Below are 23,762 nucleotides of genomic sequence, written 5' to 3'. Positions count from 1 at the left end.
CAGATGTTCATGAACTACAATTCCCATCAGCCCTTGCCAGTATAGCCAATGCTCATGTTGGGAGGGACTGATGGGAATTGTAGTTCATGAACATCTGGAGGGCTGCAAGTTTGACACCCTTGTCATAAAGTATCTGCTGTGGGGAGGGAAGGTCATTGGATGCCACTTTGAGGCTCCTTAAAGGTGGAGAAAAGTGGGGTATAAAAGGCTACTCTTTGGCCGATTACCCACTGCTGGCTGTTCCCTGCCTTTGCCCCACTCTGGCACTCCCATTCTCACACACGGGGCAAGAAGAAGCACATTGGGGCAGGATCCGCCTCCTCTCTCGGCATGCTGCAAAGAGGAAGTACACTGGGACAAAAGTTTTAGCCCCAACACACCTCCTCTCTGTGTGTCCTGCAAAGAGCAAGCACGTTGGCACAAGATTTCTTGCCCTGACCATCTTCCGCACGCCAGAGCACAGGTGGGTAACCAGCCTTCTTTTGCTTGATTTTTGTTTTGCTTTTGAAGCTAGAATGAAATTCGCTTGGTCATTGTGTAACGGAACCCACTGCTCTCTATCCATTATTTTTAAATGAGTCACAATAGTGTTGTAACTTCTGTAATTGAACGGGGGACTTGCTCCGTGCAAAGCCCATCTTCTGCCACTGAGAGTATGGCCCCTCCCGCATTGAGTTGAAGCACAGGGGCAGCCTAACCCACCGGCAGGTAGCCTGGTAGGCTTAAATTATTTAATTTATTGGCATTTTTATTAATTCTGCTGGTCAGCAGGAAAAAAGCCCTTACCCCCATTCTTGGGAGTTCATTCTGATCCTTTTATATTTGTTGGTACTGCAAAAGCAGGAAAAGGGGGCTACGAAACTATACCATTGGAAAGAATGTGGATTGCATAGGTTTCCTTCACCTTTGAAACCAAACACTCTGTTCCAACCACACAGGTTCTGTATAGGTTGTGGATTCATTGATAAATCTTTCACGGTCACTGTGACAGGTTCAGCCATGCTGTCTTTCCCAGCATCGCTCCGACTAAGATAAGGAACACATGAAGCTGCCTTATACTGATCCATGGAAAATGCATGTTTTCTACTCAAACTGGCATTGGCTCTCCAGGATCTAGGGTTGCCAAGTGCCAGGTGGGGCCTAGAGACTGCCCAGAACTGCAACTGATCTCCAGGTAATAGTGACCAGTTCCCTTGAGGGGAAAATGGCAGCATTGGAAGATGGTTTCTATGGCATTGTACCTTGCTGAGGTCCTCAGGAGCTCGTGAGCCACCTTGAGTCTCCTTACAGGAGAGAAAGGTGGGATATAAATCCAAACTCTTCTTTTTCTCCCCCTCCCTAAACCTGACCCTCCCCAGTCTTGCAACGGCCCCATTTGTTGTGAATCCGTTTCTGTACAAATTTGGGTGAAACGGCACTCACAGACACTGCCGTGGAGAGAAAACGTGCTTGGAGGACGTTACAGAAATGGCGGGCTGTCACACCAATCGGCAGCTCCACAGAAACAAAACTGGCATGACGTGAAGCAGGAGAGTGGGCAACAGGGCAGGAAAAGTAAAGTGATTGGGTGCCGATGCTGTTCCCTCAGGAGTGGGTTCAATCCAGGATATTGCACAAAGAGTGTGGTTTTGAAAAACTCACGTTGAGGGAAATATAACGGGCCAATCCCGCTTTGGGGGTGCCACCTGTGCAAAGTATTTCCACAAACCAAGATATTTCCCTTTGCCAACCCATTATATTTCTACCATGAACGAATCCACCATAGATCACCACTCTGCTGGACTCAACATAGTGTTTCCCCCAATGTAGAAATCAGATGTTTACCAGGATGTCATTGCAAAACGGAAGATCCCAGTCTTGGCTTGCGAAAATGCACTATTTTTCGATAACGCAATCAAAATGTGGGTGTTTTTTCCCCCTTCGTTGCTTGCACCAAAGATCTGTTTCACTTGGTAGCTGAATGAAATGAGTGGTTGGCAATGCACAAGTGTCATGATGGGGCACATCGCACCCTTGGGCACGTGTCAACAGCCTGGGCTGCTTCCTAAGCTCCATCCACTCAGCTTTTGCCCATGTTTCCATAGGTTCAAACCTTTACTCAAAGGGTGTCAAGAAATCTCTTGTTCCTGATCAGGAACATTTTGTTTGCTTAGATTAAAACTGGTTTTCTCAACAGCTTGGCACAGGATAATCCATGCCAGGGGAAAAGTTTCTGTGGCTTTAGCTGCTTCCACAACAGATGATCCCCCACTGTGTTCTTATTGCTTCTGCAGTGGAGACTCACATGGGCACATTCTCTGTGGAACCCCTTCACGCTTGCCATTCCTTGTGCGTTGTGGCTGGAGTGTTTTTTTGCTGGCTTAAAAGTAAAAGTTAGTGTAACACTACTATGCTTCTATAAAGATATGCCTACTGTCCAATCCCAAAAATGCTGGCAAAGAGGTCAGATTGAGGGTAAGTTATTGCATAACCGCTGCTGCTGTTTGGAAAGGCTTAAAGATCAAGCCAGGAACAACCATTGTACAAATGCTCAGGTACCTTAGCCGTATGGGGTGTTGTGGGGTTTCCAGGCTGTATGGCTGTGTTCTAGTAGCATTTTCTCCTGACATTTCGCCTGCATCTGTGGCTGGCACCTTCAGAGGATCTGATGGTAGTAAAGCAAGTGGAGTATATATACCCGAGGAATGTCCAGGGTGGGAGGTGTTGCGTGTGTTGAGTGGAATCCACCCATTTTAGAATATGTAAGTAACAATGAAGTTGCATAATCAATTAGTGAGGGCATCTGCATAGCAGTTCCCTGGCATTTTAATCCATTTGACTGCTTCCTGCCTGGAGACATCCTGTGTCTGAGTGGTGTTCACTAGCCAGAATTATTTAGAAAATGATTGTTCAGGGTCAGAGGCGTAGCGCCGAGGGGTCGGGGGGTGCGCAACGCACCAGGCGCACGCCCCTGCGGAGGCGTTCCAGGGGCGCGGGGCGTGCATGCGCACCAGGCGCACTTAAGAACATAAGAACTAGCCTGCTGGATCAGACCAGAGTCCATCTAGTCCAGCACTCTGCTACTCGCAGTGACCCACCAGGTGCCTTTGGGAGCTCACGTGCAGGATGTGACTTCCCCCACTTTCCCCCTCGCTCCGTCCCTGTCCAGGGTTCACTCAAGTTTCACAGGATCCTACATTTCATGCAGAAGACCTGAGATGCAATTATTGGTATCTAAGAATGTAAGAGACCTGCTAGGTCCAACAAGGGATCCTTCTGGTCTCACACAGTAGCCAAACAGTTGCTCCAGGGGAGCTAAAACAGGGCATGGAGGCTACGGTTGCAAGCTTTGCCAACCCCAAATGATGGCTCTTTGAATTATGACTGATCTCCAAGCAACAGAGATCAGATCGCTCTGAGAAAATGGCCATTTTGGAAGGTGGTCTCTATGGCATGACATCACATTGAAGACCCAAACCCCACCCTCTTCCATCCGCATAATCTCCATGTATTGCCCAGCCGAGAGCTGGCAACCCTACTAACATATATCCTTTATTTCTTCTTCTCTGACAGCTGGGAGGGCTAGGTTGGATAGCTGGTTTTGTCTGGTTGCTAAGCCCTGCTTTCCTTAAAAAAGGTGTGGCAAAGAGGAAGCCGTGTTTATCAGTTCAATTTCCTGGAGATCAGTCATTGCCCGAAGAGGTTCCTGAGTGGTTCCTTCTGAGTGGTTCCTTCTCGGCATAAAAAGGACTCCTCACCCAAACAGCTAAGGACAGATGGATGGAAGATGGCAGGTGAGAGAGGTGCTGCAGAATGGGTGTGGGGGGCAGGTGCTTGTGGGGTTGGACATCACTTTTCAGAGGTTTTGTGGACTCAGAAAGATCTGCTTTATCAGCCAGGCAGGTCTGCTTCTGCGGGAGATGGGGCTGTGAGAGATGGGAGAGGGGCTGTTGCTTCCTCAAAGAACAGCAGATGTGTCCGTGAAGCACAACAAGTATGGTCGTCAGGTTCTCTAGTTAAAAGGGTCAGGCAGCACATGATGTGGAAGGCCTGTACCTAAGCCCTAGCTCAGTGGTGGCGAACCTTTGGCACTCCAGATGTTATGGACTACAACTCCCATCAGCCCCTACAATTGGCCATGCTTGCAGTGGCTGATGGGAATTGTAGTCCATAACATCTGGAATGCCAAAGGTTCACCACCACGGCCCTAGCTGAACCATTAGCAGTCAAATGAGACAGTGCAGAGCCTGACCCACGAAGCGTCTCTCTTTGGATAATGCAGTTTCCTGTCCCGTGTTTCACTTCTGTAAAACAATCTAAAGTTTTAGGAAAGGCCCCTTCTCTGCCAGGGACTGTGGAAAACAGAGGCGTACCGCCCAAGGGGACATATGGGGTCAAATGTCCCTGGGGCTGTGGCCATTCAGTCACATGGGGGTGTAAAATCGCTCCCACACCCCTCCTCCTTCCCCCCGGGTGAGATGACCTGGTGCAAAAAAAGGTGTTTGGTCGTGGTGGGGAAGGGTGGCTGCCCATATATCAGGGGGCGGGGGTGGAAAACTCAGATTTTGCAACAAGCTACATTTTCCCTAGATATGCCTCTGGTGGAAAGCGGCTGCTGGTCAGAGTAGCTAGTCATGAATTTAATGGCTGGAGGATAAAAGGCTGCTTCCTTTAAATAATTTTTGCTTCCATGGAAATAAGGAGCTGTGATTTTTTTTTATAGAATTGCCAGCTTTGGGTGTGGAGATACCTGAAGATTTTAGGGGATCTCCAGGTGCCATGTGGACATTGGCAACTCTAGTGGGGTTTTTTAAAAAGATAAAGCCTGTATTTATAATGTGACAACTTTATACATCCCTCTAAGTGGTCTTCCACTATAAGTTGCTAACCAGAGTTGTTGAACAAAGAACAAAACCAAAAGTGATTTCTGTATACCTAACTCAACCTTTCCGTTGTGAAGAAATCACTCTGTTTAGTCACGTTTTTGAATCCATACCATACTTTCCCCACATCAACAGACCCTTTGAGTATGCACATTTTTGGTGCAAATGTGGTCTCGTGGTTTCCCCCTTCCCTTTGTTAGCAGAATTGGTTCTTTGGTTAGAAAGCTGTTAGTGTGAGTCATAAGCAGGAAAAAGAATGCTGTCTTTTCACCTACCCCACCCATCACATCGGACTATGAGAGCCAGTGTGATGTACTTGTTAAGAGCAGGTGGATTCTAATCTGGAGAACTGGGTTTGATTCCCCACTCCTCCACCTGAGTGGCAGAGGCTAATCTGGTGCACCAGATGTGTTTCTGCACTCCTACATTCCTGATGGGTGACCTCAGGCTAGTCACAGCTCTTTGAAACTCTCTCAGCCCTACCTACTTCACAAGGTGTCTGTTGTGGGGAGAGGAAGGGAAAGGGGTTTTAAGTTGCTTTGAGTCTCTTTACAAGAGAGAAAGGGGGGTATAAATCCAAACTCTTCTTCTTCTTTGATAGCTCCCCATTTTTCTTTCCAACTGAGGTAGGTTGGGCTGAGACAGTTCAGAGAGAATTGTGACTAGCCCAAGGCCCCCCAGCAGGAATGTAGGAGTGCAGAAACACATCTGGTTCACCAGATAAGCCTCTGCCACTCAGGTGGAGGAGTGAAGAATCAAACTCGGTTCTCTAGATTAGAATCCACCTGTTCTTAACCACTACACTATGATTTGCATTGTAGCCCATGCAAAAATGTTGCTTTCTTCAAGGTATGAGCATGTTCCTTTCCCTTCTGGGACTCCTTGTGGCTGTGAAACAGATTCAGACAGCGGATCCTTCTATCCAAGGTAACATTTCTTTTTCTTGACTTAACAACCACTTTGTAAAATCTCTTTAGAATGGAGCCAGTGTCTTTAGTATCACAGCCCCCCCCCCCCCCGCACACACACACACACACAGATTTTTTGATTCGACCAGAAACAAATGCAACATTAGAATCATTTCTATTGTTTCTGTGAAACTGTGAAGAGCTATGTATCATCTACTGGATGCACATTCATGTTACTTATTTGGATAATGAAAATGATTAGGGGAAACAATGTATTCCCTAATTTAATTTATTAACTGGTTTCCCTGGTGCCTGACAAGAGAGTTCAGGAAAGTTTGAGGGAATGGAGAGAGACTTCCTTTCATCCTGGTTTCCTCTCATTTTTGTCATTTCTGTGGGCGACTGGAATGGAAAAGGCCTCTCTCGTTAATTTCATCAAGGTAATAAGAGCAAATCGGAATGTTAGAACATGAGAAAACCTTTCATTTAACTTCCTCCCCTGGCACCTAGCAGTTTACATTAGGGAGTCCAAGGAGATCCCAGGTCGGGGAGATGGGAGATTCACCTGACAGTGAAGCTTTCCAATCATCTAAGGCAAAAACAGACCTTACAACAGAAGAGAATACAGATGCGTGTCTGCTTTCGAATAATGTGTTCCAGATGTCACAGGGAAGCTGGGAACAACAACCCTTCTGCAAAGTGTGAAGGAAGCCAAGCGGCAGGTTGATGCCGACTTTAAGCAGACTCAGGAAAGGTAAGCACGAAGTCCTTCTCCTTTGCACAAACAGGTGCTGATCCATCTGGGGAACAGGACCAGAATAGCAACTGAGTGTTTGAGGGCAGGAAACACAAGGAGCCATCATGGGTAGCCCATCTGGGTAGCAAGAATACCAACTGTTTATACTGAACGTTGATCCTACAACAGCAGCTCGATGTGGATAAATTAGCAAGGGGAAATGGTTAAGAACATAAGAACAAGCCAGCTGGATCAGACCAAAGTCCATCTAGTCCAGCTCTCTGCTACTTGCAGTGGCCCACCAGGTGCCTTTGGGAGCTCACATGTAGGATGTGAACGCAATGGCCTTCTGCGGCTGTTGCTCCCGATCACCTGGTCTGTTAAGGCATTTGCAATCTCAGATCAAGGAGGATCAAGATTGGTAGCCATAGATCGACTTCTCCTCCATAAATCTGTCCAAGCCCCTTTTAAAGCTATCCAGGTTAGTGGCCATCACCACCTCCTGTGGCAGCATATTCCAAACACCAATCACACGTTGCGTGAAGAAGTGTTTCCTTCTATTAGTTCTAATTCTTCCCCCCAGCATTTTCAATGTATGCCCCCTGGTTCTAGTATTGTGAGAAAGAGAGAAAAATTTCTCTCTGTCAACATTTTCTACCCCATGCATAATTTTGTAGACTTCAATCATATCCCCCCTCAGACGTCTCCTCTCCAAACTAAAGAGTCCCAAACACTGCAGCCTCTCCTCATAGGGAAGGTGCTCCAGTCCCTCAATCATCCTTGTTGCCCTTCTCTGCACTTTTTTATCTCCTCAATATCCTTTTTGAGATGCGGCGACCAGAACTGGACACAGTACTCCAAGTGCGGTCGCACCACTGCTTTATATAAGGGCATGACAATCCTTGCAGTTTTATTATCAATTCCTTTTCTAATGATCCCCAGCATAGAGTTTGCCTTTTTTACAGCTGCCATGCATTGAGTTGACATTCCCATGGAACTATCAACTAAGATGCCTAAATCCCTTTCCTGGTCTGTGACTGATAGCACTGACCCCTGTAGCGTGTATGTGAAGTTTGGATTTTTTGCCCCTATGTGCATCACTTTACATTTTGCTACATTGAACTGCATTTGCCATTTCTGAGCCCACTCACCTAATTTATCAAGGTCCGCAAAGTACCATCAGCTGATTTTTAGAGGTTCAGCTCTGATGGGACAGAAGAGCAGTTTTTCTCTGGTTAGCTGGGAACTCTACTAGGTATTGCCTGGCCAACCATTCACCCCTTCCACCCTGCACAACTTCATAACTCACTGCAGAATCTTCTGACTGGGCTGTTGAGCAATCAATAGTTGTATATTTATTTATTTGTTTGTTTGTTTGTTTGTTTCCTATTTCTACCCTGCCCATCCCCAAAGGGCGGCGTACAACACAGTAAAAGACATATGAGTTAAAACAACAATAAATAGTAACTCTAAAATACAGTAAAACCCAAACCAGATAAAAGATGGCGACTCTGGCCCCAGGTTGAAATCCAATATGCGGTTGAAATTCAAGATATTTGGAGTCTGAATCTTCATGCAGGGTGAATTTCTTGAATTTTGAATTTCCCTTGAATTTCTGCCTAACATGCAACTTTTGTTCAAATGTATTTCTAATTTTCTTCTCTGACTAGGAAGAGAGCCAGCTTCGTATATTCTGGTTCTGCATTTTGCACTGTCTGGCAAACATGGTTTGGGGTGGGGGTGGGGGGGAGGTTTAGCTTATGGGAGGAAGAGGCAAGACAGCAAATGACCATAAATAAGGAACAGGAAGGTAATTCAAAACATATATCTGTTAATGGCCGGAGCATCAATTTGATGGGCAGAGATGACTGGCCATCCATACCTATTTATTTAGCACATTTTTAGCCCTTCCCTGTTTTATCCTGACAACGACCCACTGTGAGGCTGCATAAGCAGAGAGTGGTCCACGGTCCTCCAGAATGCTTCATAACAAAATGGGGGTTTCGATCAGGGTCTTCCAGCCCCTAGTCCCGTGGTGGCAAACCTTTGGCACTCCAGATGTTATGGACTACAATTCCCATCAGCCCCTTTCAGCATGGCCAATTGACCATGCTGGCAGGGGCTGATGGGAATTGTAGTCCATAACATCTGGAGTGCCAAAGGTTCACCACCACTGCCCTAGTCCAATTTCACAGCATTGATTTGTCTGGGAATTGCCTGGCGGGATAAAAACTTCCTTCAAGCTGCCATAACACTTTAGAAACAACAGCTCAGAAAGTCAGGCAGAGGAATTGCTTAGATCACATAAACAATAAACAGGTCTCTGACCCAGAGAGGACTACAGATTCTGATCTCGCTGGCTACAACCTTTATTTCCTCGTGTCCTTACCTCCCCAGTTTGCAGGAAAGACTGGCGAACGGGACCCTCAGCCCTGCTGACCTCTTGGCATTGTCCAGACAGCCCAGTGGAAAATCCAAGCAGGCTGTCAAAGCTGCCAATTACTTGGATGTCACTCTGGACCTCCTGAAAGAGAGGCTGAAGGAGGAGATCCCAGGGGATTTTAAACTCCAAGGTAAAGGGGCACAACTGCGGCTACAGGGGGATTGTAAGGGGAACCTAGGAGATGCAGTGGGGCACCTGGGAGATGCTTCAGACTGTCTTGAGGAATGTTCTCCCTGTTAAAAACAGCGCCAGTCTCAGAATTTTCTCCTTAGCAATCCACAAGGGAAAACATCCCAGCTACGTTCAAACCAGCTGTTCACTAAGCGGTTTATCACTTTCTGGTTTACACTCCGGAGCTGGAAAGAATCTGTACAATTTTCTTCTGTGTAAATCAGTGGTTCTTGACCTTCCTAATGCCACGACCCTTTAATGCAGTTCCTCATGTTGTGGTGACCCCCCAACCCTAACATTTATCCATTTTACAGATGGAGAACAATGATGCAGAGAGTCTTAGGTGACCCCTGTGAAAGGGTCGTTCGACCCCTAAAGGGGTCCCGACCCCCAGATTGAGACCAACTGGTGTAAATGATGTCTAAATATTTAGCACAGAATTGGCACAGAATTTAGCACAGAATATCTAAATATTTAGCACAGAATTGGCATCCGGCCACAGTGTTCAGAATCCAAATATTATGCAGGTTCGACCATTTCTGACATGTACTTCTCAGTATCCGAAAGATCTAGTGTTTGTTCGGTAGATGCCTCAAAATATCCCCCCAATCAGGTCCAGTTCCACGTTTTTGTGAGCCCTGGAAAACCAAGTCTATTGGCTTCCTTTCCCCCTTGTTACAGTCCCTTTACGGAGCGGCAGTGGCATAGTGGTTAAGAGCAGGTGCACTCTAATCTGGAGGAACCGGGTTTGATTCCCCACTCTGCCGCTTGAGCTGTGGAGGCTTATCTGGGGAATTCAGATTAGCCTGTGCGCTCCCACACATGCCAGCTGGGTGACCTTGGGTTAGTCACAGCTTTCCAGAGCTCTCCCAGCCCCACCTACCTCACAGGATGTTTGTTGTGAGGGGGGAAGGGCAAGGAGATTGTAAGCCCCTTTGAGTCTCCTTACAGGAGAGAAAGGGGGGATATAAATCCAAACTCTTCTTCTTCCTTTCACCTCTGAAAATATAATATCAACAAAACAAAGGATCAGTAAACATAGCATCATAAACATCATAGGCATAACATTATAAACACAGCATCATAAATATAACATTATAAACACCAATAATCATAGCATTATAAAATATAACATTATGAGTAAGATGAACATCACATTATAAACCACCAACATCAGTAGCTATAGCGTCATGAACTATGAAAATGCACTGCATTCTAGATTATGTTATAAGCAAATAATTGCAAAACAGGGAGGGCTTTTTTTTCCTCTTAGACCATCCTGTATCAACAGCCCTGATGGCCACACAGCCTACTGCTAACATTTCTGCATCTATCCCTCCAGATGTTCTCACATCATCTCAAAAGCAAACCATCTTCAAGGCAACTGGATGCGCCCAGCAAGAGAAGGTGACATGTGATCACGAGGAGGAGAGTCCCTATCGGACAATTACAGGCAAATGCAATAACATGTGAGGTTCTAGCAGTTAGTGGGATGCCAGGGATGATGGGGCACTGGGTCAGTAACCCTAATTTCTACTATGACGAAGAAGAGGAAGAAGAGTTTGGATTTATATCCCCCCTTTCTCTCCTGTAAGGAGACTCAAAGGGGCTTACAATCTCCTTGCCCTTCCCTCCTCACAACAAACACCCTGTGAGGTAGGTGGGGCTGAGAGAGCTCCGAGAAGCTGTGACTAGCCCAAGGTCACCCAGCTAGCGTGTGTGGGAGTGCACAGGCTAATCTGAATTCCCCAGATAAGCCTCCACAGCTCAAGCGGCAGAGCGGGGAATCAAACCTGGTTCCTCCAGATTAGAATGCACCTGCTCTTAACTACTATGCCCCTGCTGCTTTGCAAAACAGATTTTTCTCTGAGCTTTTCTGTCCCACCTGTTTCCTTCTTTTTAATTTCTGCGGTTCATTTATATTTCAAGGGGCCTAGAGTTCTTTGGAATGACAGCTGGTCTCCAGACTGCAGACATAAATTGCATTTGGAAAAATGTCAGCTCTGGAGGGTGAATTCTGTGAGGTACCATAGAGTCTAGGAGAAACAGAAGTCCTAGAATGACTACACCAGTAGATGCTTTAACTTCCTTATCATATATCCAAAAAACTTTCTATGGTGTTTGTCACTTGTACAAACACAAAGACTGGGGGCCAGCTGGGAATTAAGAGAGGAATGGGACTTCAGTCGGCTGGAATTTTGGAAGGATACGGGCAAGTCCTCCCTATCTTCCTCTCCCGAGTTGGCTTTACTGCAATAATTTGTAGAATATTTAATGGTATGTGAGCTCCAGGCATTTTGTGGGGACTTTTAAGTTATTTTGATGCTTATCATAATAGGTTGTTGACAATCTTCTACCACAAAGGAAAAGGCAGGAAATAAATATTCTAATAAATAAGTAAACATATACCGTATATACTCGCGTATAAGTCGACCCGCATATAAGTCGAGGCACCTAATTTTACCACAAAAAACTGGGAAAACTTATTGACTCGCGTATAAGTCGAGGGTGGGAAATGCAGCAGCTGCTGGTAAATTTCAAAAATAAAAATAGATGCCAATAAAATTGCATCAATTGAGGCATCAGTAGGTTAAATGTTTTTGAATATTTATTTCAAAGAAAACTGTAAACTGGCTCTGTAAGTGGAAAAGAGGGTCAACAAGAACAATATGGTATCAACAATAACTTTAAAAGTACAAAAACCTTAGCTCAACCAGCAACCAAGCTAAAACACAAGAGTTAAAATCCTCCAAAACTGGATTCCTCATCATCATCTGTATGTCCAAATGTAACCCAACTTAGATTTTAAGAGGGATATTATCAGAAATGGAAAATCTACTATTAGCTCCCATTGAAAACATGGGGGATGGGGCATCCCCTTTGGGGGTCAATAACTTTGGATCCCCTGACCCAAACTTCACCAAACCTGGCTGGTATCATAAAGAGACTCTCCTGATGAGACCAGCCAGGTTTGGTGAAGTTTGGTTCAGAGGGTCCAAAGTTATGGACCCTCAAAAGGGTAGCCCCATCTACTAATAGCTCCCATTGAAAACAATGGGGAATGGGGGCACCTCATTTGGGGGTCCATAACTTTGGACCCCCTGAACCAAACTTTACCAAACTTGGCTGGTATCATCAGGAGTGTCCTCTGAGGGTACCCTGAAATTTTGGTGCCGCTAGCATAAAAACTGCGCCCCCTGCTGGCCGGCAAAATAAAAACACACAAAAAAATGTATTGACCCGCATATAAGTCGAGGGGAGCTTTTTCAGCATTAAAAATGTGCTGAAAAATTCGACTTATACATGAGTATATACGGTAGGCCTTTTATTCACAGAGTGCTTCGCATATATTATGTCTCAGTAATCTTGCCATCATGGCTGTAAGAGTGACTAGTGCTTTATCTATATATTATGGATGGAGGTCTGAGGCTTCTGTAGGCATCAGTCTTCCTTACACTGAGCCCACCCATGGTATTGTCTACTTGGGGAGTTCTTTAACTGAGTTCTTTATAACCCCTTTAACTGAGTTCTTTATAACCATTAAGATTAGAAGCCAAGGGACTCCTAATTACCCCTGGCCCATGGGAGGTCCATTTGGCTCAATGCAGGCCAGGGTCTTTTCAGCCTTGGCCCCCTCCTGGTGGAACAGCCTCCCAGAGGAGATCAGGACCCTGCAGGGTTTTATGGAGTTCTGCAGGGTCTGCAAAACGGAGATGTTCCTCCAGGCTTTCTGCTGAGGCTGATCATTGACCACCTGTGTCCCCTGGGGCTATTTGTTTTCATAGGTGGATTTTACTTCTCCTGCTTGGTTTCATAGCTTTTAGTATAGCCCGGTTCATTCAATTTTGATCTATGGACTATGTGGGTTATTTTAATTTATTATTTTGGTTCCTGTTTCGTCTTTTAAATTATGGGTTCTTTGTTGAAACAGTTTTTATGTATTGTAATTTTGGCTGTACATCGCCCTGAGCCGGACGTGGGAGAGGCAATGAATGAATGAATGAATGAATGAATGAATGAATGAATGAATGAATGAATGAATGAATGAATGAATGAATGAATGAATGAATGAATGAATGAGATGCCCAACATTGAGTCAGGGCCCCTCTGCATGTCACCAAGATTTGGACACTCCCCTGTAGTAAGAGTCTCCTTCTTTGTCCCCTATTTTTCCAATGAATGTTTGGTTTTCATGGAATATTGCAGAAGAAACCCTCTTTGGGGAGTCTCTAACCAGCCCTACGCCAGGTGGCTTCCCCAGGAGTATGAAGATGGCATCTCTGTACCACGCGGCTGGACAGAAAATAAGCTGTATTCTGGATTTCCTCTGCCTTTGGTAAGGGATTCACACTTGCTTATTTTCGTTTGTGGTTTTAAGGCCTGCTTTTTTATTCTGGGTGTGATAAAGATTTAGAATGGAGGAAAGGAGCCCAAAACTGTGCAAGAAGAGCTGGAGGAAAGGTGGCTTGGGAAATTAAGTCTTTGGGGCAGGAACAGACCAGGTGATCGGGAGCAACAGCCGCAGAAGGCCATTGCTTTCACATCCTGCATGTGAGCTCCCAAAGGCACCTGGTGGGCCACTGCGAGTAGCAGAGAGCTGGACTAGATGGACTCTGGTCTGATCCAGCTGGCTTGTTCTTATGTTCTTAGGAAGCCAGATCCCCGGAGGGTTATTGGTGGGGAGCAGGATTTGCCAAATTGATTAGAAATAACTGTGGTATTCCCTCTAAAGTTACTCACTCACAGCAAAGTGTCACTCAGTAGCCTTTTCAGGTCTATCGACCACCTGCACAAGAGAATTATCTCAGCACAGGTGAGTGATTGTTGACAAGTGCATCTTACCTGCTGCAGGTCCGGGCAGTGTCCAACGAGATCGTCAGCTTTCCCAATGACGATTTCACCGAGGATCAGCAACGATCCGTCATGTTCATGCAGTGGGGCCAGTTTGTCGCCCACGATCTCGATCTGGGCCTCGCAGAGCAGACAAAGGATTGCAGGGGAACATGCGACAAAGATCCTCCGTGCTTCCCCATCAAGGTTTGTGGGTTTCCTTGCCTGCTTCTAACCCTCTCTCCACAGCCGTCGCTCATCAGTTACCAACATGTGCTAATGCAACCACGCCCAGTTACATTTTGCAACTTCACAGAGGATGCTGGAGTTGGAAATTCAGCTGCTGTGCTCAAAGACCTCCTGTGGCATGCCAGTCCCCACTTGTCATCACAAAAACTGACATTAATATTGTTCATTATCTTTAGTGAAAACACATGCTAAATATGCATTTTCTAATAACAAATGTTTATAGTTAGTACAGTGGAGTATTTATTTGTTTATTGACAGCAAGTCACAACATACATAGATTAGCATGAAGCCCCTATGTTCGGGGGGTACCCAGGGAACTGTCCAGCATGCCCATGCGTGATGATGATGATGATGATGATGATGATGATGATGATGATGATGATGATGATGATGATGATGATGGAGGAGGAGTAGGAGAAGGAGGAGGAGGGGGATTTTGGATTTATACCCCACCAATTTTCTGCCCACCCCACGTGACCCACTGGCACACACCTGGTGCATGGTGTGCCCCCCCCCGTCCCCTTATAGCTACTCCACTGGCATAAACACATCTGGTTCACCAGATAAGCCTCTGCCACTCAGGTGGAGGAGTGGGGAAATCAAACCCGGTTCTCCAGATTTGAATCCACCTGCTCTTAACCACTATACCACGCTGGCAGTGCCACAAAACCACCCTGCCCTGAATTCCACCTCATCTTTAGACTACAGATATCAGTTCCCTAGGAAATAATGGATGCTTTGGAGAGTGGACTCTGTGACAATGTGGCCCCTGTCCTCCGCAGGCTCTATCTCCAAATCCTAGATGTTTGCACCCTGAACCTAGCACCCCTTGATGAAAGGCAGAGGCACCCAGACATTTAAAATAAAGTGGCCCTCAGATTCTTTCTTGAATGGAAGAAACGAGAATTCTGACTTTCTGAGTATGGGGATTAACCCTATTTTAATTTTTGCTTCAGTTGCCCGCCAGTGATCCCCGGAACAGAAGCTGCCTTCCCTTCACCCAGGCAGCCCGGGTATGCGACAGCGACTTTGCCGCTCGAAACCAGATCAACGTGATCACGTCCTTTCTTGACGCCAGCCTCGTGTACGGAAATGACGATAAAATGGCTGAGGTTCTCAGAAGCTCATCAGGTGATGGTTTGATGGACGTCAACCGGAACTTCACAGATAAAGGCTTGGCCTTCCTCCCCTTCCGCAGCTCGCTACTATCAGGTGGCTGCATTGCAACTGATCCAGAGAACAAAATCCCCTGCTTTCTGGCCGGTAAGTCTGGTCCTTTTCAGAGCCTAACGGACTGAAACAGACTCAAGGTGGATCATAATTGAAACGTTTGAAACCAGTAAATTACCAGAAGCATCTATAAACCTAAGTGCTGAATCCAGACTAAGGCCCCATCCACACATGCAGAATAATGCACTTTCAGTCCACTGATTTTGGTGAACAGCCCTGTTCTTCCCCAAAGTGGGATAGATAGCTGCCTCTCCCTGTTACATTTGGTCTGTGTGGAAACCACCTACAAGTGGCTATGATTTGACAGCACTTTACACATACAGGAAAAAGAGTTCACAGCACCAGGGGCATACTGCCCATGGGGACAGATTCTGTGTTTTATTTAATGGGTGTGACAGCAGATTACAAATGTTTATAGCTACTGTGCATTGTTGTTTATGGGACCTGTTTCGGTTATGAAAGGCCCCTTCAGTGTGTTACGTAAACAAACAAATTCTGGGTTTTCAAGGGGACTTTCGAGCTGACGAAATGCCAGACTTGACTGTGCTCCACACCGTTTTCCTGAGGGAGCACAACCGCCTGGCCACGGAGCTGAAGAGGCTGAATCCGCAGTGGGGCAACGAGATCCTATACCAGGAGGCCCGGAAAATCGTAGTTGCTGAATTACAGGTATGCGGCAAAGTGTTGTGTCTGCGGATGTAGACCCCTTTCTCTCTTAACCTTTCTCTCTTAGGATGATTGAGGGATTGGAGCACCTTCCTTATGAGGAGAGGCTGCAGCGTTTGGGACTCTTTAGTTTGGAGAGGAGACGTCTGAGGGGGGATATGATTGAAGTCTATAAACTTATGCATGGGGTAGAAAATGTTGACAGAGAGAAATTTTTCTCTCTTTCTCACAATACTAGAACCAGGGGGCATCCATTGAAAATGCTGGGGGGAAGAATTAGGACTAATAAAAGGAAACACTTCTTCACGCAACGTGTGATTGGTGTTTGGAATATGCTGCCACAGGAGGTGGTGATGGCCACTCACCTGGATAGCTTTAAAAAGGGCTTGGACAGATTTATGGAGGAGAAGTCAATCTATGGCTACCAATCTTGATCCTCCTTGATCTGAGATTGCAAATGCCTTAGCAGACCAGGTGCTCAGGAGCAGCAGCAGCAGCAGAAGGCCATTGCTTTCCCATCCTGCATGTGAGCTCCCAAAGGCACCTGGTGGACCACTGCGAGTAGCAGAATGCTGGACTAGATGGACTCTGGTCTGATCCAGCAGGCTAGTTCTTATGTTCTAACCTCTCTGTGTATATCAGCAGGAAAATTCAGCAAAACATACTACACAACAAATATTTTTTTAGAATGGTTTTGATGAATAGCAAAACCAGAATGGGAATTGTGGGTTAAGAACAGCAGGAATGAAAAAGTTTGGAGCCACGCCTCCCGTTGTCTTGTGTTTATACCGTGCCGCCTTTCCAGAAAATTACGTACAGAGATTACCTGCCTGAACTTCTGGGTCCTGTTTCTGGATCAACCCTAAAACACTACTGGGGCTACAACTCTTCAGTGGACCCACGCATCTCCAGCGTCTTCACGAATGGCTTCCGTTTTGGACACACCACCGTCCGGCCGACAGTGAACCGCCTAGACGCCCGTTACCAGCTTGTGAGCCAAATGCCTCTCCGGAAGCAGTTCCTGGCACCGTGGAGTGTCCTGAAACAAGGTAGCTTCTGATTGGCTTCCCTGCATCTTTGGCTGCAGGAAAGATGGCCGACGTCTTTCCATCAGAAGCATGGCTGTGCTTTGCTGAAATTAAGAACCTTCCCCACCGGCACCCCACGTTTACGCAAAGTGAAAGCATGTGTGGGTTTGTTTTGTTTTTCTTAGGGTAGAATAAAAGTCACTGCAGGAGAGGAAAGAGAAGGGACTGCAGGTGTTTAGAAAATTAGGATCTGTACACCCAGAGGATTGCCCCTCCCCCCCATTTGAAACACTTTTCTCAGGCCGGCATTGGGAATGTTATCTGGGGTGGCCTTGAGAGGAGAAGCAAGGTTGGGAACAGGCAAAGGGAAGAGATATTATCTAGCAATGGGGTTTAGAAGGAGGGGCACAGCCTTCCTTAGCTCACCAATTTAGTGCAAATCCTTCGGTCCCTTCCGCACATGCAGAATAATGCCCTTTCAATCCACTTTCACAATTGTTTGCAAATAGATTTTGCTATTCTGCACAGTAAAACCCAGCTGCAAAGTGCATTGAAAGTGGATTGAAAGTGCATTATTCTGCATGTGCGGAAGGGGCCTTAGTCTTGGCAGTGATCTTGCAGTGTAACCTGCTTGACCTACAGTCAATAAATGGATTTCATTCTGAACTGAGTCTGTTTATTTGGAGGTCTGCAGAACATGACAATATGGATTCTAGACTGTATTTGGGAGTTGGCAATGCATGGCAGTGTTTGGGTACAACTGGGTGGAACTGTTCTGTGTTCCAGCCCTCCTTTCCATAGGGGAACCTTCTGGAAAAATGAATGGAAGCAATGCAATCCATGGCACAAGGATAAATTATTTTAGGCCCTTTCTGCACGGGCCAATAAACACAGGTTAAGGGTGGGATAAAACCCGGGGGAGGGGCTTCACTCAGATCCCGCTCCTAAAGCAAGTCCACTCCGCGTTTCCACCCCCACCCGGGTTTTTCAAGAATCATGTTATGTGCGATTCTTTTGTTTTAACTTGCCTCATAGCTGTGGGCAAGTGAATGGCCGTGGATGTGAGGTATGTTAGGCGACTGCAATCCAACAAGAGAATCACAGTCCCCGGCTCCCATCTTTCAAGCCACCCAGGGAGAGAAGGGACCGTTTCTGGAGTCCCATGTTTTCATAATTATATGACGAATGATAGAAACTTTTTGTGTTTTTAATGTTCTGAGGTTTCCAGACTGCAAGCAAGAAGCCATTTAGTTCCATCTCTGTCCGCTAGCCTAGCAGGGTTTAGGTGCTTTAAGAAATAATTATGACAGGCATTGGCTTTAAGTGACTTTCATTCCTGCAGGAGGAATTGACCCGCTTCTGAGGGGCATGTTGGCGAAGCCTGCCAAATTATTCAAACAAGACCAGTTTGTGGTGGAAGGGCTCAGGAACCACCTCTTTGAACAGGGTGGGATCGGAATGGATTTGCCTTCTATGAACATGCAGCGAGGTCGAGATCACGGACTGCCAGGTAAAACCCTTATCTTTAAAAAAAAATTATTGTATCATTTGAATTTTACAGTTTATAATAATTTCCTTCTTCATACATTTTCAAACAATACTTTTTCCCCCTTTTCTCCCTCCCCCCATTACTTCTTCATAGTTTTGTCACACAAACAGCAGTAAGTTCATTCTTTGTAGCCTCTTCTCCCATATTTCTTCACTGACTTGAGTTCTTTCATCCAGTCCATGTATATTATCCATATCTTCAAAATGTCATTCTGTTTATCTTGCCACATCTTATTTTTGGTTTGTATATCGAAAATATCAAGTGTCACTTGTTCCCAGATATATTCTAACCATTTCTGAAGTGTCCATTTTTTCTTTTCTTTCCAGCCCAAGGCTATTGTTGCATGGGCTGCTTTAATCATTATTTTATACATATAACTGTATTGTTTATCCACCCTTCTGTCTTCCATTACACCCATGAACATTAAGTCATTATTTAAATCAATATTTATCTTCACCAGTTTCTCGATATATATTAATACAGTTGTCCAAAAATTTTTCACTTCTGCACATTCTATCCACATATGGCTATAATATGTCTCTTGGTCTCCACAGTGCCAGCATTTAGAACTAAGTCCTTTTAACATATATGCAGGTAAAACCCTTATCAACAAATGGTTCAAGGTGAGAACGATTGGGGCTGAGCCAAATTTTCGTGGCTTGCAAAAGAGGAATTGGAGAACTATCCAAAATGATCTCCAAAATCCCCTAATCTGTTCTTTTACAGACAAAACATGGTTTCCTTTTGCTGTTCCTCTTGGAATCTGCTTTCTCATTTTTAAAAAAAAATATCAAGGCCATTTCTGCACAGGTCAATAAACCTGGACTAACCATGGGATAAAACCTGTGTTGGGGGAGGAACTTCACATGGATCCCGCTCCTAATGTGAGTCTGCTCCGTGTTACCCCCCCCCCCCCAAAAAAAAAACCCTGGGTATGTCAAGAATCTGTGGCCCTTTCCCCACTTACCTTAAGCCCCGCGCTACTCTCCTAAAGTAGCGCGGGATCCAGCTGCACTCCCCACTTCAGGGGCGGCGAGAACGCAGCTGCCCCGATGCTGCCGCTCTCTCGCCCCCTCAGCAGCGCCAGAATTCCTGGCGCCTTTTCAAATGGCGCCTTTTGATGACCCCGCGCAGAGCATGGGGTCGTGGGGAAGCTGGGGCGCGCGCCAGGAATTGCACGCGCTGTGAATTGCGCACGTTAACCCTCCGACGAGGGTAAGTGGGGAAAGGGCCTGTGATTCTTTAGTTGTAAGGTGGAGCAAATGGCTATTTTTAAAGGTCCTCCCTGTGCAGCTGTGCAGCATGAGGCATGAGTTTTTTTTAAAAAGATTTATTGGCTGGCTCGAGTATCCCCTACCTCCCTCGCCACTCCATGTGCCCCCTCCCAAAGCTGCGTGCTGGGTGGAAGAGGCTGACCATCCCAGATAGGAGTGTAGCATTCTTTGGCCAAGGGTATACAACAGCTGCGCTCCCCTGCTAGAATCTCCAAACAAGCTTAAGGCATTATAACCTTCCAAGGTCACTTCCCTTTCCAAACCCTTCCCTTCCCAAACTCTAGGAATTGCAAACCCGAGTTGGCAACCCTTTACCTTGCCTTGCAGTATCACTGGCTCTGTGAAGGAGTCTGCATTCCCCATTGGAGTACACCCCCTTGTGGAAAGAATTCCAACTTTTCTTCAACAGGAATGAGGTGCCGTTTTCAGGGGCATACTGCCCAGGGGGACATATGGGGTCAAATATCCCTGGGCTGTGGCTATTTAGTCACGTGGGGGTGGAAAATCACCCCCCAACCCCTCCTCCTTCCCCTTAGGTCCATACACTGACTTCGAGACCTGGTGCAAAAAAAGTTGTTTGGTTGTGATGGGGGAGAGGGCAGAAAACACAGGCCCCTTCCGCACACACAAAATAATGCATTTTCAAACCACTTTCACAACTGTTTGCAAATGGATTTTGCTATTCCGCACAGCTTTAAAGAGAACTGAAAGCAGTTTGAAAGTGCATTATTCTGCATGTGCTGAATGAGCCACAGATTTTGGACTGGGCCGCATTTTCCCTAGATACGCCTCTGACCATTTGCACTCACTAATTCTTGATCTTGCCGCTCAGGTTATAACGCTTGGAGGGGCTTCTGTGGCCTTTCCCAGCCACGCAACGAGACTGAACTTGCCGCAGTTCTCAGAAATCCACACTTGGCAGAGAAGTTCATCAAACTGTATGGGACACCTGACAACATCGACCTCTGGGTTGGGGGTGTGGCTGAGCCCTTGGAGACCAATGCCAGGGTTGGCCCGCTCCTGTCATGTATCATTACCCTCCAGTTTAAGAACCTCCGTGATGGGGACAGGTGAGTGAATACAAAAAGCTGGAAATCACTGAGATTTGTTTCCAGGGGAAGAGATTATTGGCAAAAATGGGGGGGATCTGACTCATTTCACCTATTGACAGTTGAGATTCTGTAGGTTCCAACTTGTAGTGGATGACAGAACATAGGAATGTATCCAAGTCATTCCAGATTTCTTCCCTGACTACCCCTGTTTTATTCCCAAAATGTCCCCAGCAAATCTTTCTCTGGTGTAGTGGTTAAGAGCAGGCAGATTCTAATCTGAAGAACCGGGTTTGATTCCCCACTCCTCCACCTGAATGGCAGAGGCTTATCTGGTGAACCAGATGTGTTTCCGCACTCCTACATTCCTGCTTGGTGACCTTGGGCTAGTCACAGTTCTTTGGAGCTCTCTCAGACCCACCTACCTCACAAGGTGTCTGTTGTTGGGAGAGGAAGGGAAAGGAGTTTGTAAGCCATCTTGAATCTCCTTGCAGGAGAGAAAGGGGGGGGTAGTATAAATCCAAACTACTACTCCTCTTCCTCTTCTTCCTCTTCTCCCCACACACACCAAACAATAAGACTCCACCCATAACATTGCTGTGAAATTCCCCCCCAAGACTGCAGTGACCTGAGTTCGAGGCTTTCTGTCTGAGAGATACCAAAGCAGGCAACGCCTTTTCTGTTCCCAATCTAGATTCTGGTGGGAGAATCCCGGCGTCTTTACCCCTGAGCAACAGAAGGCCCTTGATGCAGCCTCCTTGTCCCGGATCATCTGCGATAACACCCACCTGAAGGAGGTACCCAAGAATGTTTTCGGGGCCAACCAATACCCTCAAGACTTTGTCAGCTGCAATGATATTCCTAGACTCAGTCTCTTTTCCTGGAAAAAAAAGTGAGTATGAGATTGGGGGTGGAGTCCATTTCTGCTTCAAAAATGTGCAGAGTTTCAGACACCTGAGAGGAAAACAAGCATAGACCTTGGCCTTAAGGAGCTTTTAATCTTATCAATAGTCCTCACTCGACCCTTTGGGAGCTAGTATGGTACAGTGGTTAAGAACAGGTGGATTCTAAACTGGAGAACCGGGTTTGATTCCCCACTCCTCCACCTGAGTGGCTGAGGCTTATCTGGTGAACCAGATGTGTTTCCCTACACCTACATACCTGCTGAGTGACCTTGGGCTAGTCACATTTCTTTGGATCTCTCTACCTCACAAGGTGTTTGTTGTGGGGAGAGGAAGGGAAAGGAGCTTGTAAGCCACCTTGAGTCTCCTTACAGGACAGAAAGTGGGATATACATCCATACTCTATTTCTTTTTCTACATCCCACCAGTCACTCCATCAAAGAACCTGAGTCCTACCCTGATTAGGGGAAAAATCCCAAATCCCCTCCCCCTCCCAAGACATTAATCTATTTACAGGCATTGTGTTATAGCTACTAACATGCCAAATGGTGCCAGATGGATAGATAACCTATGGCAGATAGGATCAGCAGGAGACGCCACATCATACTCGCAGAGGGACATAGGTATTGAAAGAGAACGAAGCAGTAGCAGTCATCGCAAAACCTCTATGTCTACTTCAGTGGCCTTTCTGTGGTATTTATTTACTGACTTTATTTCTATGCCGTCTTTCTCCACAATAGGGGCCTAGCGTCGATTACATCACTGTCCTCAAAACCTGCAGCATACCTGGGGATGATGGGAAGTGTAGTTTTGTTGGCCATCATGCAGGTACACCAAAAATGCTTTCAAAAATGCTAGTAGTTGTGTTGAGCATACTGCTAATTATTATTTATATAGCACTATCAGTTTATAGGATGCTTCATAGAGTACAAGACAGCAAGTCCCTGCCCTCAGGAACAGGAAGAGAGGAGAGGATGTTGGAACTAGGGGAAGAAGGAACTAGGGAAAGAAGATGTGCTTATTCCAATTCCACATACTCAGGCTTAAGATCAATACAGGGGGTCAGGACAAAGGGCCAGTGAACTTGCAGCTACTTAAAATAGCAGGGCATTTTGATAAGGAGTTGGCCTACCAATTTGCTCTTTCCCTTGTGTGATTATTTGCACCAAAACTTCTGACTACAGATGCAATCAGCATGTGGGAAGGTGCTTGTCATTGATTTCACTAGCGCTAGCCAATAGGTGCTTATAATGGCTGCTTGCAGGATTAATTTGAGAAGGACTTTCTTTTGTTTATTTCCAAGTGTCTGTGACGGAGAATACCACGCTTAGATGGAACAAGGTCGTCTCAAGGGAAAGCTAATCCGGACGTGAACATTCAGTGAGCTCAGCATCGGACCCAATCTGTCAGGACATTTCTCCTGCACAGGCTCCATTGAGACTAGTGGGAACTGATTAGTTGTCAATCCTTGGTGATAGCTGAATAAAACCTCCATGTAAAGAAGTTTAACCATTGGTCACCATTGCCTGCGTGCTGAGAAGCACACACATGTAAGGTTACAAAGTTACCTGACTTTTTGTTGTGGGTTTTTCCGGGCTGGCCACACAGCCCGGAAAACCCACAACACCCAGTTGAATCCGGCCATGAAAGCTTTTGATAATACATTACCTGATTTTCTTTGTTACAGATCAGAACAGGAGATGATCTCACGGTCAGATAGAATTTTCTTTGTTACAATGATACCCTGAAATTTTGATGCCGCTAGCTTTAAAAATGCACCCCCTGCAGGCCAAAAATGCAGAAGAACACTAAAAAATGGAAAAAACACACAAACGACCCTGACATTTTGGTGCCCCCCCTTGTGA

At 46.0% G+C, this 23,762-nt stretch overlaps 1 protein-coding gene across 1 annotated transcript; it reads left to right on the top strand.

Moving 5' to 3' along the window:
- Positions 1 to 418: 418 nt before the first annotated feature.
- Positions 419 to 23,400, top strand: LOC125445776 (myeloperoxidase-like). Its single transcript, XM_048519133.1, has 16 exons — positions 419 to 463; positions 3,553 to 3,773; positions 5,712 to 5,789; positions 6,431 to 6,524; positions 8,904 to 9,079; positions 10,463 to 10,589; positions 13,327 to 13,456; positions 13,972 to 14,157; positions 15,156 to 15,462; positions 15,938 to 16,098; positions 16,901 to 17,144; positions 18,466 to 18,633; positions 20,779 to 21,016; positions 21,690 to 21,887; positions 22,638 to 22,725; positions 23,201 to 23,400. The coding sequence occupies exons 2-16, from the start codon at positions 3,767 to 3,769 to the stop codon at positions 23,207 to 23,209; spliced, it is 2,211 nt and encodes a 736-aa protein (XP_048375090.1). The 5' UTR covers positions 419 to 463; positions 3,553 to 3,766; the 3' UTR covers positions 23,210 to 23,400.
- Positions 23,401 to 23,762: the final 362 nt, after the last annotated feature.

The sequence above is a fragment of the Sphaerodactylus townsendi genome, linkage group LG16, assembly GCF_021028975.2.
Source record: "Sphaerodactylus townsendi isolate TG3544 linkage group LG16, MPM_Stown_v2.3, whole genome shotgun sequence".
NCBI classification, from domain to species: Eukaryota; Metazoa; Chordata; class Lepidosauria; order Squamata; family Sphaerodactylidae; genus Sphaerodactylus; species Sphaerodactylus townsendi.
The sequence above is the reverse complement of the archived record's forward strand: the minus strand, read 5'-3'. Positions and strand labels throughout refer to the sequence as shown.